The sequence below is a fragment of the Macrotis lagotis genome, chromosome 8 (genome assembly GCF_037893015.1).
Source record: "Macrotis lagotis isolate mMagLag1 chromosome 8, bilby.v1.9.chrom.fasta, whole genome shotgun sequence".
NCBI lineage: Eukaryota > Metazoa > Chordata > Mammalia > Peramelemorphia > Peramelidae > Macrotis > Macrotis lagotis.
Genome location: NC_133665.1, coordinates 59,859,879 through 59,872,213, shown reverse-complemented (window position 1 = coordinate 59,872,213; position 12,335 = coordinate 59,859,879). Strand labels below are relative to the sequence as shown.

Sequence of the window (12,335 nt, the reverse complement as noted above, 5' to 3'; positions counted from 1 at the left end):
ATTTTATATTTGTCATACATTTTGTATTTCTTGCCTTAATGAAGTGGAGGGAATCTAGAACTGAAAACAATTTAATTTAACAAAGACAGCTTTGAAAACTGCTCAAAGAACAACGTTGGACAAATTCACTAATCAATACAGTTGGATGATGTGAGGCTGCACTCTATGAGAAAATGGACAAGTCAGCCAAACCCATTCCATCAAGTGAGTGGCTGAGAGGTTCCAGACTCAACAGACAGAGGAAATGTGCAGGCACACTTAACAGATAAAGGGGGGTGATGGGCCAACATTTCCAGGAATGCCTTTCAAGTTTTATTTACTCTTAGGGGTGTCTAGGTGGCAGTGGAAAGAGCACCGGCCCTGGAGTCAGGAGGACCTGAGTTCAAATCCGGTCTCAGACACTTCATAATTACCTAGCTGTGTGGCCTTGGGCAAGTCACTTAACCCCATTGCCTTGCAAAAACCTAAAAAAAAAATCCCCAAGTTTTTTATTTATTGTCGAAAGTGTTTGGGGGCGGATATTGGAGAAGGACATGAATGTGAACCAGTGTCTTGGCCAAGAAAACCCCAAAGGGAGATACGTCTGAAAGGATCTAGCATCATCCACAGGGCTGAGGAATGGCCATGGGGTAAACTGAGCGCTCGAGAAATTCAGTTACTTGATCTAAATCCCACGGGTGACAGGCGGAAGGAGCAGAATTCGAATCCCAAGCCGGGGCTATTCCTACTGCCGCAGGCTGGTCCACGGAGTTCCACCAAACCTACCCCATTCCTCCACTCGGGCAGACCGAAATCATGCAATTCCTCCTTCCCACCGCTAGGAGGCGGCGCTGCCCCGGGAAGCCCGAGCTAACCCCGGGAGAGGTTTAGCCGGGAGTAAAACTAAGGTCAAGCGAGAAGCGAGGCCCAGCCGGGCTTCGATTGGAAACTTCTCCGCCAATCACCAACGGACTCCGAGCCCGGCGGCCAATCGGCGCCGGCATCCCGTGGGCCGTCACGCGCCCGGCTGTGACAGTTGGCGCTCCGTTCCAGCCCGCACGGGAGGCGGGGCGCGCGACAAGGCGGCCGGCTGGGATTGGCTGAGGCGCGGGAGGGGCGGGGCGCGCGGTGGCCTCGCGCCCAATGAGGCCGTTGGGGGCGGGGCAGCTTCAAGTCAGGCCGGGGCCGGGGCCGGGGCCGGGGCGAGAGGGCTGAGCGGCCGAACGGGCCGGCAGCGATGGCCGATGCGGGCGGCGACGATGGCCGCTGCGTCCGGCTCAGCGCCGACCGGGCACAGGCGCTGCTGGCCGACGTGGACACGCTGCTGTTCGACTGCGACGGCGTGCTGTGGCGCGGGGAGACGGCCGTGCCCGGCGCGCCCGAGGCGCTGACGGCGCTGCGGGCCCAGGGCAAGCGGCTGGGCTTCGTGACCAACAACAGCAGCAAGACCCGCGAGGCCTACGCCGAGAAGCTGCGGCGCCTGGGCTTCGGCGGCCCCTCGGAGCCCGGGGCCGGCCAGGAGGTGTTCGGCACGGCCTACTGCACCGCCCTCTACCTCCGGCAGCGCATGGAGGGCGGCGGGGGCCCGGCCAAGGCCTACGTGCTGGGCAGCCCGGCCCTGGCCGCCGAGCTGGAGGCGGTGGGCATCGCGAGCGTGGGCGTGGGGCCCGAGCCGCTGCAGGGCTGCGGGCCCGGGGACTGGCTGAGCGAGCCCCTGGAGCCCGGCGTGGGCGCCGTGGTGGTGGGCTTCGACCCCCACTTCAGCTACGCCAAGCTGACCAAGGCGGTGCGCTACCTGCAGCAGCCCGGCTGCCTCCTCGTGGGCACCAACATGGACAACCGGCTGCCGCTGGAGGGCGGGAGCTACATCGCAGGTCAGAGCCGGGGCGGGGAGGGGCCTGGGACTGGGCCGGCCCGGGGAGGCGGGCCCTCCCCCCGGGGTCCGAGCCGGGCTAACGCCCGCCCTGTCCTCGTTCCACAGGTACCGGCTGTCTGGTCCGAGCCGTGGAGATGGCAGCCCAGCGGCAGGCGGAGATCATAGGCAAACCCAGCCGCTTCATCTTCGACTGTGTGGCCAAGGAGTTGGGCCTCAATCCGGACCGCACCGTCATGGTGGGAGATCGCCTAGACACAGACATCCTCCTGGGGGTCACCTGTGGCCTCAAGACCATCTTGACTCTTACTGGGGTCTCCAGCCTGGAAGATGTGAAAAGCAACCAGCAAAGTGACTGTTCTTCCAGGAATAAGATGGTTCCTGATTTCTATGTTGACAGCATAGCTGACCTTATACCAGCTCTCGAAGATTAAAGAGTTACGTTGTCTTTAATCTCCAGAATAAAAAATTAAAAAATCAGTTACCTTAATGAATGGATGGGCTTAAGCATGTACTCATCTAGATGAGTACAAAGAATGTATTGAAATTTAAAGAAAACTTAGTTTGTAAACCTTGCAATTGAGCTGGGGGTGGGGGTGGGGGGGAGCAGAGGGGATGATTTCGTTTACAAATTTCCTCTATTTTAAAGATGCACTTTGAAAAGGAGAGGGAACTTTGTAGTGGTTCCTGACTGTATTGTGTTGGGAGGGCCCACCACAATGCCTGCCTTCCCAGGGATTCAGCTAACTTCAGAGTTGTAACTGAAGCGGCTTGGTTTAGGGAAGGGAGAGTTTCAGACTTTTGTTCAGATTTATCCTTCAGAAAAATATGAAATTCAAAGTTTATTCAGGGATAAGCCTTTTTTTTTTTTTTCAGGCAGGGAAAGGGGCTATTTTGTGACTTATGAGAACTGGTACAAACCAAACTAGGTCCAGCCTCTCTTTGTCCTAGGCAGAGCCATATCTTAAGAGGCTTTTGCCTTAGGGTTACCGAGACTTGGGGAAGAAGGGAATATTCCCATTTGGAGACCCTCCATTGAAGTAAGGGTCTGTCCCCATCTCTTTTCCTCTTACCCTTCTCCTTTCAAGACAATTGCACTCTGATGTCACAAATGGGCATTTGTTGCATTTCAAACTCAGGGCCTTTGGGCCTTGCTTGCCTCCATCCAGATGTACCTGTAAACTCTCAGGACAACTCTGAAGGCCTGAGGAAGTCTCAATCCACCTCCAATATTTATTTAAAATATTAAGTGAAGTATATTATATAGAACAGTTTATTAAGTGCGTACTGGAGAGAATGTAAATGGTGTCCACTTTACCCAGTCTCCTTGTTTAGTACTGCTGTTTAGTGAGCTGAAAGTGGGTGTTGGTACCAAAAACTATTTTTTTACTTTTGAACAACTTTGTAAAATGGTGTACTAATTACTGTTTTCATGTCCTAGGAAAAATATTTAAAAGGATTTCATATTCTTGTGTAGGACATGTGCTGGCAGTGCTTCTGTGGGTGGAGAACTTCAGGGTCTCCTTTAGACATGCCAGGCTTCTGACTCCTACCCATGACAAAGGTGCCTCCTCTCAAGGAACAATCTACATGACTGCAGCCATGTCTGGTAGTGGGAACAAGCCAGGGAGAGTAGGGACCTGGTAAAAAACAGAAGGCCAAAGCAATGCAAGGCTATATATAGCTTTGCTGTCTTTTTCTGTGAGACATACACACACACACACATACATACACACACACACACACCACACACACACTCTCTCACACCCCATTCTTCTGGGGGTTTAGATGCCAGCAGTGTTAACTTGCCACTTGTCTTGGGCTGGGGAGACATTATGTGTACCCTTTTGGATGTTGGGCTCTGAATAGGAGGCCCATGGCCTATAGAAGCTGGTAGTGCACACCACTATTAGGAGCTTCCTGTAGAGTCTGAAGGGACAACCTGTGGCTTCTGATCCTTCCCTGGGACTTAGGGCATTTTCCTGATTATAGAAATATTGTTGTGTACTAGACAAGATAGAATTCTGAGACAAACTCCAGGCAGTGTTAACGGGGTTACACAACATGATGGCAGGACTTCACAAGAAAATTCACACTTGAAATATACCCACAGATGTTTGTTCCCATAGCAATAAACACACAGGATTTACCTGTCTCTTCAACTTCTTCCATAGTCTGAGCTACAGGCTGTAAGTAGGTTCTGTTCCATAGCACCGTCAATGGTCAATGTGTACACCATGCATCAACCCCAGCCTTCCTCTCCATATGTGATGTATAGAAAGTAAATCTTTTTGTGGTTCAAACGCTTGGCTCCCCCAGGTCAGGTCAAGGGTTTTTAACGAGTCTATTAGAGTGTTAAACCCAAATCTAGAGTAGAGGGAGTAAATATAATGTCACATAACCTGTTTGGGGTAGTTTCCTATGTCAGAAGTCTCAGGCCCTTGGTTGTCCTACCTGCCATGGAACTGTACTGTGAACAGTGTTTGTGAACCTTCCAGGCCCCTTGGGGGCTCATCCCACTGTATTTACCTGAATTCCTATTAAACTTGCAAATCTGCTCAGACTCTTTTCTTAGGGTGGTTTCTTTTTCTGAAACTGTTGTCAGCTTTAATACAGTATAAAAGACTGAAGACAACTGTTTAGCATATGCTAACAAAATCAGGAGTAGACAGTTCTGGGGATGGAGTGCCACCTATGGAAGATCCAAGAAAATCCTTAAGAAAGCAAGTGGCTAGATTCAAAAATTGTTAGTTGATAGGGACTTGAGAGATTTAGTCCTTGCCTTAAATTTTACAAACAAAACAAAGACACTTAAAAGTGTACAGCTAATGGTAGAGCTTTGAATCTATACTTTGTATTCCATTTTTCATTGTCAGATGGCCCTTTGTAGCCATTCTCTTGTCATGGTCACCCAATTGAGGGAGCTTTCCAGTTAGGATCAATCTCTTAGGCTCCAGGCTATGTCCTTACAAATCTTCAGTGAGAGTTTAGGTGGGAGGAGAGGTGACAACTTTATCTTCAATTCTGGACTGTATGTATGGGTTTTTTGTGGGCAAAAAAAACTAGATGCAGATCAAACCTAGGTGTCCCTACTTTTTCATTCAGAATGACCCATAGGAAGGCCAAAAAAACCCCAAACTTAGCAACCGTAGCTGAATGTTATGAGGAAAATGCCCCAGAGATGATGGTTCACACTACATTCTATACAACCACAATTTTTTTTAAAACTGCCATTATTTTCCAACAAAATGACCATGTTTGCTCACATTTCTATGGGAAATTATAAATTACAATAACCCTAACCCCTCACTTTATAGATTAGGGGTACTTGAACTCTGGTTATCACAACTAAAGTGTGGGCTCCTGAGTGTACCCACTTGCATGTTCTTATACAAGCTTCTGCAAAGTGGGAGTCTGGAGGATGCCTAACACTCAGGCTTGCAGTTAGGCCCTGTGACCCTCTCCTGATAAACTGGTTGCTTCAGGAGGGGCTGTGACAGAAGCTCTCTCCACCTGTGAGTATTTGGGCACAGAAGGGGGAGTTTCTGGCTGGTCTTGCCCTGGGATGTCAGTGTCAAGTGACACATGTGGGGGTTGGGTAAAAAGCTCTGAGGGTCCTCTGGGAAGATTCTGATTGTTTGGCTTTGATGGACACATCCTTGGGTTTCTGTGGCTGGCTCTAAGGAGCCAGGTTGGGCAGGGCCAAGCACAATCCAGACATTGTGAGTGGGAGCAGAGCCTAGGCTGCAGCATGGAAGGACAGAGCAGCGGACCTGGGGTTCGGGGGCAAGGGCCCTCCAAGGTGAGTGTCTTCTACCCCTGCACCCACTTCTAAGTTCCCAAAGATAACTAATATGATGCCCCTTATCTGGGGAATAGCTCTCTTACTGGGCAGAGGACAATCTGGGCTATGCACATGTATTTGTGAAAATGTTTCCATGTTTTTGAATATATCTACCATTAAAGTCTAGTTACTGCTGAAGAGTTTCCTAGTTCTGTTTATATCCCAGACTTAGAATTTTCCCGTAGAATGCATAGAGGTGGGAAGGTGGGGAGGGAGGAAACAAAAGTGATAACTTTGATAATGCCTTGCATGGCTTTCCTCAGGTGAGCTCCAAGCTATCCAGAGGGTCACATTGGCCACTCCTAGGCCTGGCATTGCTGCTACTGTTGGTGGCTTTGGTTGGAGCTGTGGTTGCGGGGTTCCTTAGCTTGGCACCCAGTCCTGCTGAGGTAAGTCCCTGCCCCCAGCTGCTCCCTACCCTAAGCATAAGGGGCATGAGGGAAACATTTTCTTCTGAGGTAGCTTGTCCTGGGAAAGCTGAGAACTCAGGCTCTTAAATCTCAGACCAGGACCCCTGGATCCTACACCCAAGGCTATGTGGTCAAAGAAGAGAACTAAGACTACTGGGCTGTGAATCTTATTGTGCTTCTAGTTTGCCTGAAAGTAGTTTTCCCTATCCATGGTTGGCTGAGATGGATGTGGTCACTAGAAGCAGGTGAGGGACTGTCCAGAGGATCACTACAACTTGGGGACTTTCTCTTTTGTCCATACCCTCTCTTCTGAACTCGCCCACTCTCCCTAGCCTATGCTGCAGGCTGTTCGATGGACATTCTTGAGTCCTCCTACCTCTTGGCCCAACCAGTCAGCCACAGTGGACCTGACCCAGGACACAGTGACCTATGTGGTTACCCCACCTCACAACAACCAGAGCTGGGCGGTGCTATTTGACAACCACAATGTGAGTCAATTTTCCCCACCTAGTTTAGGTATGACTTGGATAGATAAGGGAAACAAGACTTCAACCTCAAGCCATTCACCCCTGTTCTCCACTTTCCAGATCTAAAAAAATGTGAAGACATGTCTCTAGTCCCAGGGCTTGGGGAAGGGAGGTGCTTTGAGCCCCCACTCCCCAGACTCAGGAAATTGTCTTTCCTCCAAACACCCCTACTACCACTGCCCCCAGGGTTATGTGTGTTATCGCCCTGGGGAACAAAGGTCCTGCTTTCTAAGGAGGATGGAGATCTGGGACCGAGAAACCCTACAGCTGGTCCTGAACACCACTCAGGTGAGGAACCTTACTTCTCTGGTAATGTTCTGTCAGGATGCAAACACCAAAGTTCAGCCGGCTGTCCCTTGTACACCTGTGATTCAGTTATTGCAGTGTAAGTGCTGGAGGGAAGGAGACAAAGAGCTCCTGTTTCTTGCCCCCAGTGATTGATGACTTTTCCTCTGCCATGTTGGGAGGACAGAAGGACTAGGGTTCTGGTTTCAGGGGAACAGAGGACTCTTATCTTCCCTCAGCTGTACCTGATGATAAGATACCCTGGCTTTTCTTACAGGGACAATGGGGAGGGGAGGGCTTGGATGGACTGGAGACTTCCTGCCCCCTCCCTTTCCCAAAAATGAGGGGGTAGTGACAGTAAAGAGCATACAAATAGATGAAGGGGGTTGGGAGGTAGGAGTGTTCTTGGCTTTGGAAATCCCTGACTATAGCTTTCTTTGCTCCATTAACAACACAAGCATACAAACGGGGTCTTTCCTCCAGCTTGAGATGGGGTTTGAGAAGCCATGGAAAAATGTGGGCACTGTTAAGGGGAATCCCCCAGCTCTGCCCCCTCAGATCTTGCCAGCTTTAGGACTATTTAGCTGAAGCTTTCCACAGTGCTGATTTCTCCTTCAGGCTGATTGGCCACTGGGTCCCAACAAAGACACCAGATATACTCAAGAATTTTTGGGGGTGCTAGGGGGACACGAAGTGGACTCTACTCTGGTAGGAGGCCCAGTCCAGAACCTTTGTGACCAAGTCCCCATCTACTGGGTGCAAAGGGCAGAAGGTGAGTAAATTCCTAAAGGCATCCAGGAACCCTCCTAAGGGGGAACCTCAGGAGAAAAAGATGGAAGGAGGCAGATATTCCAAAAGAATGTTCTCTGCTCTCTGATCCTTCTTCCTCATTAGCACAACCCAGGAAGGTCAATGGAGGGGGAGGGCAATAGAGCATGAACTGAAAGGTGCTGGAAGGGAGAATGGGGGTAGAAACAAATACTTGGGTAACAGGGTTGGGAGCTTATAGATTTTCAGATTTCAGATCTCAGATCGGGGGATGTTTAATTTTAGACATTTTCTTTACAGGTTCACCGAAACAGAGATTAATTTATCTCTGCATTGACATTTGTTTTCCAAGCAACATTTGTGTGTCAGTCTGCTTTTATTATCTTCCAGATTAGGAATAATTTTAGGGCTAGGTACCTTGGGTGATTCTCTTTGCTCTGCCTGCCCCACCTGTCCCTGGCCACTGCAGGAATCAGAGACTGAAGCATGGACATGGGTGGGGCAGCTGGTCCTTGGTGCCAAGCCAGTGGGCTGTGTAGGCCTGATCTGAAAGTCTCTACTGGAAACCAGGGTTTCTCTGTTAATACAGGAGGTGCTGGGGAGAGCTTGGTTTTAGTCCTGAATAAAATGATGACAAATGTCCTGCTCCTGCGCTGATTTGATGGCTTGGATATGTCCTATATCCCAGGCTTGGGTGTTTTACAGTCTCTTTCTGGGATCAAGAGCCAATTCCACGCCCTTCTATCCTGCAGAAGCAGTAGCTGGCAAGGTGCCTCCTTTCCAGTTTTAGTGGCAACCAGTTTCTAGCCCTGCCAGTTATAAGCAGTCCTTCTTAGAGACCTCTTGTCCTAATTCTCCAAGGCCAGGTACCCCCCCACTTCTGTTTTCTGACAGCTCAGCTGGACTGGCCTTACTCCTTTGACACTAAACTCACTGGTCAGGGCAGACCAAGAGTTAGCTTTGAGAATGAGGCTGAAGGGCAAGGCCTGAAGAGAACTGCTTCTCCTCTTGAGGCAGATGAGGCTGTAGGTAGGCACCAGATACAACTGGCTTTTTAATGTCCAACTCTTCTCCATTTAATATATATATATATATATATAATTTGTTTATATGTACATATACATATAAAGGGAATGCTCTGGCCATGCTGGAAGCCCCCCTGGAAGCCCCCCTGGTAGAACCTGAGAGCCCTAAATTGCCCTACAACTAGCCAGTGGGGGGCTCAGTGCCAAGGTCCCTTTTCTCTTCCTCCAGTTCCATTCTGAAGTGTTCTCCAGTGCCCTCAGACCAAGAAGAGGGAAGAGATAGTACTCCTCTCTGAGCTGAAGCTGAGACTTTCCACGGTCAGAAAAGCCTAATTTCTTTGACTGGCACTGCAGTCTTGAGCAGCTCCTCTTCCCTGAAGGTCCAAGGGCAGAGAGGAGGTTTTCAGGCTAACCCAGGACACTGTCATTGAATGCCAGGCAGACTACAGCCTTCTGGTGTCCACCATATTCTCTCTTGATTTCTCCTGTATCCACACACCACAGTCGTGCTAAATTGTCAGAGGAGGCTAGAGTGAAGAGGAAAAGAGGTTCCATTACTGGGGAGCTAGGATACCGCTCTGTCACTTCCCTTCCCTCCCCTCCTTGCCCACAAGGGATGTGTCCTGTCCTCAGGGCCATGGTCCTTTTAATAGGATCTGCCAGTAAAGATGTTAGTACAAATGTTAGTACAAAAATTCCCCTCTCAGAGGGTGGCATGACAATAGAGACCCCAGGCTAGGTTTTACTGACTAAGGCCAACACTAGGATTTTGAAGCCTTAGCTCTATTATGACTCTGCCTTATCTCAGGGTGTCCCTATAGCAGAGATTCATGGCTGGCTCAGAAAGGTGGGATCTCAGCTGCCTGGTTTCTAAGACCTTTAGGTCATGGTACCAAAGTGCCCCAAGGAGGGCCCTACAATGTAGAAGCTCACCTGTTACTATGTACTGAGAGTCTCCAGAAAAGGCACAGTCCCACATCCAGCCTCGTGAAGTCTCACCAGGATTGTTGCTCTTGATGCTCAGTTCAGTCATCAGAGAAAAATTTGAGGTCCTCCAGATTTTGCATGTTTGGTCTGCTGAGCAAGTGGCCAAGAGCCTGGGGGAGAGTGAGAATCCTGAATATTCTACCCTGGACTCCTTCAGAACCACCAGGCCTTCCCTATGGCTGACTGAATACCCTGACTCACACCTCATTGGCCTCATCCCAATTCAGTGGTCTTCACTAGACTGAGCACACCAGACTGATAGAAGTGGTGTCAAACAGAAATGGTGATTACTAAACCCTACACAAGATAGGGCCTCTGGGCCACATACTGACTTACAAAATGACACGTTAACATTATTGCGAAATATTTCCCAGTTACATTTTTTGGTTGTTTTTGGCAAGGCAATTGAGGTTAAATGACTTGTCCGGGGTCACACAGCTAGTAAATGTGAAAATTTTGACTGAGGCCACATTTGAACTCAGGTCCTCCTGACTCTAGCCTGGTGCTCTATCCACTGTGCCACTTAGCTGCCCCTTTAATTTTTTTTTAACATTTCTCTCAAAATTTTTTTTCTTTTTCTTTTTTTTAAATTGAATAGTTAAATATAAAATAAGAAAGAGAAAAACCATCACCCTAACTTCATTGTTAATGATTTGATACTTGGTAGGCTGTTTGCTATCTCTGTTGTAAACAACAAAGAATATGAAGTACTGGAGAAAAAGAAAATCTGATGAAGAAGAGAATCAACGGCCACACCATTTCCTGTGACATGATCTCAAGACATCCCTGAGACCTAGGAACTCAGCCTGGAAGCACCACACTTCTGTGCAGACAGGATCACCCATACTCTACAAAAATGCATATTCCTTTTAGGAAATAACTGACATTTCTAGATAGCATTTCTAGACTGCACTTTTTTCACAGCTTGGTGATGTAGGTAACACAGATACTTAAAGCCACATTTTACAGATTATGTAACTGTGGCTTAGAGAATTTAAATGGCTCACCCAAGGCTCAGGGGTGGCTAAGTCAGAACAGAGGGTTGAGAGCCTGCCTATACCTTTGCTCCATCTCCTGTTCCCTCGAGATGGCTCTCTAGGTGTTTATTGAGTGAGGAAAGGGGAACATTCTTGGAATTTTAGAGCATTCATTGCCCAATGCATACCTGTCCTCTAGAAAATCTCTTGACAGATGATCATTTAGCTTCTGCTTGAATACTTACAATAAGGAACTCATTATATCTCAATGAAGCCACAATAGACAGGCATTTTTTTCATGATGAGTTCAAATCTAGCTCCCTCAAACCATGCAAAATAAGTATAACCCCTCCCCTTCCTTACAACAGCCCTTTAGATAACTGAAGACAGCAATTATATGTCCTAATTTTTTTCTTCTTTAGGTTATCCATTCTCAGTTCCTAAGGTATGATTCTGACTTCATCCTTCCTCCAGACACATTCCAGTTCATCCATGGCCCTCTTAAAATATGGCATCTTGCCCTGACCATAACATCCCAGATATGGTGGCCTCAGGGAGAGTTCTGTAGAACTGTACTCCATTTCTATCACTGTAACCTCACACCATAGTAACTTTTCTTTGCCAAATCACACTACTGACTCATGCCGAGTTTACAGTCTCTATGAACTAATAATGTCTTCCCAACCTCTGATTTTCAGATCTCAATTAAGTACAAGACTACTTTTATCATCACTACCTTTCAACCATCTTTGGTTCTGCCCATCATGACCTTTGGACATCCCTATTTTGTTATCCAACTGTTAGTTATCCTTCCTGCACTAGGCTGCCTGCAGATTTGATGAGCAAGGAAGCTACACTTTCATCCAAGACTCTAATAACACTGACCAAAGACAGAATCCTGTAGTGCGCCCCAACAGATGTCCCAGCTGGTTGACACCATTCAGAGGGTTACAGGATTCTAAGCTGGATGGGATTAGTTCAAATTGATGAAATTCCAGATAGTCTGGAATGATGGGACGAACTGGAATATCTTTAGTAAATGCTATTTACAAATCTTAAAAGATGCCATAAAACTATGAGTTGGGCTGAGAGTAATTTGTGGAGCCTGTGATAATTAAGCTGACTCTGGAGTCTCAGGAAAGTCCAACCATTTGCCCAAGGTCACACAGCTAATTGGTCCCTAAGCCATGATTTTAACCCAGTCCTCCTGACTTTCACCTGCACCCTATGGTTCTGCCCAAGGTGGAAGCAGTCTCTCTCTGCTATCAGATATTCAAGCATTCTCTTTGTGGGACTAGGCATAACCTACTTCGCATTGTCCTTTCCTGGGCCTAGTCACTCATGATGTCACCTGACTGCAATACTTCTGCATCCTGTCCCCCAGGAAAAAATGCAAGATGCCTTGCTGAAACCCAGAGGCCCTGTGTTCCCCTCGGTTAGTTGTCCTTCTCTACTCACGTGGAGTCTGGGCTGAACCGACATTGCAGAGCATATCTTGTATGAGCTGGAATTTTGGTTTTAGGAATCAGCTGAGTTACTTCTTCCCCAATGCCTCCAGTCAAATTCCAAACATAACAGTTTCCCTACAGAGTCAGAGAGAGAAAGAGAGAGAGTCAGAAATATAGGGAGAGAGGGAGGTTGAAGGGAAATTCTGGATTTG

General features: G+C 48.2%; 3 protein-coding genes across 4 annotated transcripts in view; 2 read left to right on the top strand and 1 right to left on the bottom strand.

The window, feature by feature from the left end:
- Positions 1-1,139: 1,139 nt before the first annotated feature.
- Positions 1,140-2,332, top strand: PGP (phosphoglycolate phosphatase). The gene is made up of 2 exons (XM_074197259.1): positions 1,140-1,853; positions 1,961-2,332. Exons 1-2 carry the CDS (start codon positions 1,217-1,219, stop codon positions 2,284-2,286), a joined length of 963 nt encoding a protein of 320 aa, XP_074053360.1. The 5' UTR covers positions 1,140-1,216; the 3' UTR covers positions 2,287-2,332.
- Positions 2,333-6,224: 3,892 nt separating this feature from the next.
- BRICD5 (BRICHOS domain containing 5) lies at positions 6,225-8,326 on the top strand. The gene is made up of 4 exons (XM_074197260.1): positions 6,225-6,594; positions 6,820-6,921; positions 7,537-7,690; positions 7,987-8,326. Exons 1-4 carry the CDS (start codon positions 6,442-6,444, stop codon positions 8,079-8,081), a joined length of 504 nt encoding a protein of 167 aa, XP_074053361.1. The 5' UTR covers positions 6,225-6,441; the 3' UTR covers positions 8,082-8,326.
- Positions 7,865-12,335, bottom strand: part of MLST8 (MTOR associated protein, LST8 homolog) — a 29,654-nt gene continuing 25,183 nt past the window's right edge. For both annotated transcript variants that reach the window (XM_074197256.1, XM_074197257.1), the window contains exons 7-9: positions 12,134-12,258; positions 9,645-9,808; positions 7,865-9,238 (exon numbers count right to left, since the gene is read on the bottom strand). In XM_074197256.1, the coding sequence (XP_074053357.1) occupies positions 9,120-9,238; positions 9,645-9,808; positions 12,134-12,258 (408 nt within the window). In that variant the 3' untranslated portion in view covers positions 7,865-9,119. The remainder of the gene's footprint in view (positions 9,239-9,644; positions 9,809-12,133; positions 12,259-12,335) is intronic.

Bases quoted from the DNA above. Each gene is read 5' to 3' on its own strand.
- BRICD5 (XM_074197260.1), top strand. From the start codon at position 6,442: ATGCTGCAGGCTGTTCGATGGACATTCTTGAGTCCTCCTACCTCTTGG. The intron at 6,595-6,819 runs GTGAGTCAATTT...CACTGCCCCCAG, and splicing joins TGCTATTTGACAACCACAAT to GGTTATGTGTGTTATCGCCC. The intron at 7,691-7,986 runs GTGAGTAAATTC...TTTTCTTTACAG, and splicing joins CTGGGTGCAAAGGGCAGAAG to GTTCACCGAAACAGAGATTA.
- PGP (XM_074197259.1), top strand. From the start codon at position 1,217: ATGGCCGATGCGGGCGGCGACGATGGCCGCTGCGTCCGGCTCAGCGCC. The intron at 1,854-1,960 runs GTCAGAGCCGGG...CTCGTTCCACAG, and splicing joins GGGCGGGAGCTACATCGCAG to GTACCGGCTGTCTGGTCCGA.